Source organism: Mytilus californianus, unplaced genomic scaffold, assembly GCF_021869535.1.
Source record: "Mytilus californianus isolate M0D057914Y unplaced genomic scaffold, xbMytCali1.0.p SCAF_13, whole genome shotgun sequence".
In the NCBI taxonomy this organism is placed as follows: Eukaryota; Metazoa; Mollusca; class Bivalvia; order Mytilida; family Mytilidae; genus Mytilus; species Mytilus californianus.
Window position 1 is genome coordinate 30,660,247 of NW_026262615.1, and position 6,000 is coordinate 30,666,246.

The window sequence follows — 6,000 nt, forward strand, 5'->3', positions numbered from 1 at the left end:
TGTGAGATCAAAACATCTCTAGGATGGCCATTGACCCCGACATTATATTAAAATATCATAAAATAGAGACATCAAGCTTTTAAGTATGTAAAAATGAGCATCTTCTGTCATTTTTTTTGCTATGAAAATTCAATAAAAGAGGTTTTATGTACATTTTCCTTATATTTAACCTTTTTGCATCAATTTTCAGAGGTAAAAAAATCTCTCGGATGGCCGGTGACCCCAAATTTTATTCCAATTTTATAAAATAGAGACATCAAGCTTGTCAGTATGAAAACATGAGCAACTTCTGTCATTTTTATGCTGTGAAAATTCAATCGAAGAGGTTTAATGTCCATTTTTCAAATATTTAGCCTATTTGTATCAATTTTCAGAGGTCAAACAATCTCTTGGATGGCCGGTGACCCCAATTTTTTTTCCATTTTTATAAAATAGAGACATCAAGCTTTTCAGTATGAAAAAATGAGCAACTTCTGTCATTTTTATGCTGTGAAAATTCAATCAAAGAGGTTTTATGTCCATTTTTCAAATATTCAGCCTATTTGCATCAATTTTCAGAGATCAAAAAATCTCTTGGATGGCCGGTGACCCCAAATTGTATTCTAATTTTATAAAATAGAGACATCAAGCTTTTCAGTATGAAAAAATTAGCATCTTCTGTCATTGTATTTTATGCTGTGGAAATTCCATCAGAGAGGTTTTATGTCGATTTTCATACTGAAATGCTTGATGTCTCTATTTTATAAAATTGGAATAAAATTTGGGGTCACTGGCCATCCAAGAGATTGTTTTACGTCTGAAAATAGTGCAAATAGGCTAAATATTTGGAAAAAAGATCATAAAACCTCTTTGATTGAATTTTCACAGCAACAAAAATGACAGAAGTTGCTCATTTTTCATACTGAAAAGTTTGATGTCTCTTTTCATGAAATTGGAATAAAGTTGACGGGTCACCGGCTATCCAAGAGATTTGTTGACCTATGAAAATGAGTGCAAATGGGCTTAATATAGAGAAAACAGACATAAAACCTCTTTTATTGAATTTTCACAGCAAAAAGAAATGATAGAAGTTGCTCATTTTTTTCATAGTGAAAAGCTTGATGTCTTTATTTTATAAAATTGGAATAAAATTTGGGGTCACCGGCCATCCAAGTGATTTATTTACCTCTAAAAATAGTGCAAATAGGCTGAATATAAGGAAAACAGACATAAAACCTCTTTTATTGAATTTTCACAGCAAAAGAAATGACAGAAGTTGCTCGTTTTTCATACTTAAAAGTTTGATGTCTCTATTTAATGAAATTGGAATAAAATTTGGGGATCATCGGCCATCCAAGAGATTTTTTTACCTCTGAAAATGAGTGCAAAAAGGCTAAATATAGGGAAAATGGACATAAAACCTCTTTAATTGAATTTTCACGGCAAACAAAAAAAAAAAACATCAAACATTATGAATTCAAGAGCAATATCATACAGACTTTAACAATGAGCAAATAAAACATCGCATGATTAGATAAATGTTCCTTTCTGTGTTAGAATAAATTCAAAAAAGAAAACAGACTTCCTCACTAATGTTTAAACAATCAATGAAAAAGGAAAAAATAGGCAAACACCAACCAGTGATTTACATGCTCCCAACTTCACAAAAACGCAACAAGAATGTGGCGATGTTAATCATGTATGTGAGAGCCTACCTTTTAATTGTAGCCGGTATTTCGGTTTATCAGCAACATATAAGAAAAGAACTATAAACAGCAGAGAGAGGAATCGACTCATCAGATTGGAACATGTATGTGAATAGATTACCTTAGTTGTATTTGGCAAAACTTTTAGGAATTTTTGGTCCTCAATGCTCTTCAACTTCGTACTTTTTTTGGTTTTTTAACATTTTTTGATTCGAGCGTCACTGATGAGTCTTTTGTAGACGAAACGCGCGTCTGGCGTAAATAAAAAAATTCAATCCTGGTATCTATGATGAGTTTATTTACAACCACTGGGTAGATGCCACTGCTGGTGGAGTTTTAATTCCCCGAGGGTATCACTAGCCCAGCAGTCAGCACTTCTGTTTTGACTTGAGTTATCATTGATATGTTCATAATTATAAATTAACTGTTAACAAAACTATGAATTTTTGAAATACTAAGGCTTTTTTACCTCAGGAATAGATTACCTTAGCTGTATTTTGCAAAACTTTTAGAAATGTTTGGTCCTCAATGCTTTGCAACTTCGTACTTTATTTAGTTTTTTAACATTTTTTAATTCGAGCGTTACTGATGAGTCTTTTGTAGACGAAGCGCGCATCTGGCGTAAATAAAAAATTCCAACCCTAGTATCTATGATGAGTTTATTCATTCCAATGATAAACACGATTCCAAAGAGTGAATCCACGGTATAATGGGATATATACACAACGTATAATTGAGATTCTATAGACACAGCAAAATTTCCTACCACAATATGTTAATCTATTAAAATATTTAGTAATTGTTTTTAAACACTGTTTTTGTCACGATATTCTACACTGAACTTTATTAATAGTTATATACGATTCTCTTATTCTTACACGATTTATTCTTTCCCTGGCCTGTTGATTATTTTTATTTAGTCAACGTGTGGTTCGTTTGATCTCTGTGCTTCATTGGTCAAAATTCGATTATGACGTCAAATTTTCTTTCTTTCCTCTGAATTTCTTATTGTGACGTCATGATAAAAGGCGACCATGCTTGATGACGTCAAATAAAAAGAACACATCCTTTTGCAGATCATTCTAAAGGTAGGACTGAGTTCGTCTGCATATCGTTTAAAAGTTAAAAAAACAGATTCCACCACAAATTCTTCTAAAATACGATATTAACCCACTCTCCACAGTTGAATTTTAAATATTTAAAACGCTGGGCAAGCCTCGCGTTTTAAATTTAAAAATTCAACTGTCTCGAGTGGATAAATATCGTATCACACTCGATATAGTGGTAGAATCTATATATATACATGTATCAGTGCTTACATGATTTATTGGTGTTTTTTTAATTCCAGTAACCTCACAGACATATCTAAAAATGGAAGCATAATTGGTACACGTGTTGTAAAGTTCCATACAGTTAATAAAGATGCTTGCTTATTTTGTACAGGCGGTCAAAATTATATCACGTATATCAATAGTTGGGATGGTTCAAATAAGATTTATAATATTGCCACCATAGATACACCCACTGACATATGCTCCGACGACAACGGTCTCATCTACGTCAGTGGACAGGGATCGAATAACATACACAGATTGGTTTGGGAATCAAAAAAGACGAAGATAGGAGATACCAGGATACGTACATGGTATAAACAGGAACAGGATTATAAAGTATTAGACATACCATTGGATTCACATCATGGAATCAAGGAACCTGTCGCCTTGTGCTTCAACAAAGATTATAGTAAACTGTATATTGTCAATGAATGGGGGAAATCAGTTTTGGTTTTCGATGTTATCTGATCAAAATTAGTGTTTGTCAAATTGCTATAAATCCAATGAAATTATTACTGTTCATTGCGTGGTTCAAGTTTCTTTCTATATTTGTAAAGAGTTCAATGTAAATATTTTGTTAAATTTAAAAAAAAAATATTAAAGAGTCAAATAGTAGTATATTTAAGTCTAAGTGTTGGGTACCCTTTAGTTGGTTTATGTTAATTGTACTTATTGTTAATAATACTACAAACTACTCAGAGTCTGAAAAGACCATATTTTGTGCTCGACCAGAAAATCAAGCACATATTTTACTCGTCTAGTCTAGACATTATCTCGACAGTACTTAACTGTACTCGACTTTGGTCTCGACTTTACTTAATAAGCCTGATTCAGTACATGATGATCCGTGTGTAGTCTGAAATGGTCTCGACCAAGGCTCGACCAGTCTTGACCTGTCTCGACCTGTCTCAACCAATCTCGACCTGTCCCGACTAGTCTTAACCTTCAAATGTAGTCTTGACTGGTCTGAATCAGCCCATCTAACTAAATTAAATATAGATCTTACAAAATTCCAGGTTATTTGGTTGTTTGGTTCATTGCTGTGAAATTAAAGCATTTAATTAATAGGTTAAAACAAATTGTTTAAATTCAGATAGTCTTTTTTAATTATTTCTATAACTTTTTCAAATCAACTTGGATTTCCATAAAACTTTACAACTATCTCAATTATACATTGATCTTACAGAATGGCAGGTTGTTTGGTAGTTTGATTTATTGCTTTCAAATTTGAGGATTTTATTAATAGGTAAAAAAGGTAAAATTTTCAGTCGGACTGAATTCAGATAGTCAACTTTAAATTTGTTTATTACTTTTTTAAATTAACTTGGATTTTCATTAAACTATACAGCTATCTCAGTTTTAACTTGATCTTACTGAATCCTAGGTCGTTATGTAGTTTGGTGTATTACTGTCAAATTTAAAATTCTAAACAGAAAGTACCAAATCAAATGGCAAAATCAAAAGCTCAAACACATCAAACGAATGGACAACAACTGTCATATTCCTGACTTGGTACAGGCATTGTCATGTAGAAAATGTTGGATTAAACCTGGTTTTATAGTTAGCTAAACCTCTCATTTGTATGACAGTAGCATAACATTCCATTATATTGACAACGATGTGTGAACAAAACAAACAGACACAATAGGTAGAAATGTAAAAAATTGAGGTACAGCAGTCAACATTGTGTTATTATCTTAATCACTATAAAAACAAAACAAATATGTGACAAAACATTTACCATGACACAATAACACAATGGCTGGATGTATAAGTACAGAACCACGTCATATGTAACAAGGAAACACAAAAAGGAATATAGACAAAGCATATTTAATCTAGCAAAAACGAAACACAAAAATACAAAAATTATCATAGAGAAATAACAAAATGGCGGGATGTAAAGGTACAGAGCTACGTCATATGTAAAAACAGAAACACAAAAAGTCATATAGACAAAGCATATTAGCAAAAGCAAAAGACTAGAATGCAAAAACTATCATAGGACAATAACACTATGACGGAATGTATAAGTACAGAGCAACGTCAAATAGATACCACCAAACACAGACTAAACAGTAAAAGTAATATTAATAAAGACAAATAAAAGAATAATATAACACGTTATTAAGATGATAAACAACGACAGTATCCAGAATGTATACTTCAAGACCATCGTGTATTATTTGTGAAGTTGATACGGAATATTTATCAACAAGGTCTTGGTACCTTCCAATGAACTTTTTTAGAAAAAAGACAAGACGTTCTTTGCATACCCCTTGTTCATACGCTTTCTACTCAGACACTGGTGATGTTTTACAAAGTCTGGGTAGTTGCTGCATGCTCTTAAATACCGAATAAGTTGAGAAATGTATATCCCATAAGCAGGTGAAGTTGGTATATTACTACTCAAAAGGGGGGGGGGGGGGGATAATTGATCATTTCAAAATTAAGATCGTCTCGTTTGTCATAGATTCTGGTACTGAGATGACCGTGTATGTCAAATTCGAGGTATAAGTCTAACAATGAGGCGGAGGAAGCCATGTCTGTTGGTACTTTAATTTCTTGTTCTGGGGGATATGTTAATGGAACCAAATCAAAAAAAGTTTGGATTGTTAATGGAAAGAACATCATCAATTTAGATGAATGTGAAATTAAATGACCTGGTTTCATTTTTCTTCTTGTTTTTGACAAGTGTCTGAAGGAATTCCGATTCATTTGAAAATAAGAAGACGTCGGCAAGGAGAGAATCACAGTTCGTTCTCATAGGAAAGCCGACAATTTGTTGAAAACGTCTACCTCTAAATTCAACAAATATTTTGTCAATAAGAAGCTCCAGCATACTGATCACTTGTTCCATGATACATTGTTCCATTCATTGAACTATATCTAAAGTTATTACATAAACAGACTTACGAGTTGGGATTCATATACAACCTCAGATGCACAAAAAAGGATATCATTACAATTTCGAATAAGAA

At 32.6% G+C, this 6,000-nt stretch overlaps 1 protein-coding gene across 1 annotated transcript in view; it reads left to right on the plus strand.

Annotated features, from left to right (window-relative positions):
• The window catches only part of LOC127723496 (uncharacterized), a 143,331-nt gene extending 139,422 nt beyond the window's left edge, over positions 1–3,909 (plus strand). The window contains exon 3 of the mRNA XM_052230143.1: positions 3,034–3,909. Within this exon, the coding sequence (XP_052086103.1) occupies positions 3,034–3,487 (454 nt within the window). The 3' untranslated portion in view covers positions 3,488–3,909. The remainder of the gene's footprint in view (positions 1–3,033) is intronic.
• Positions 3,910–6,000: the final 2,091 nt, after the last annotated feature.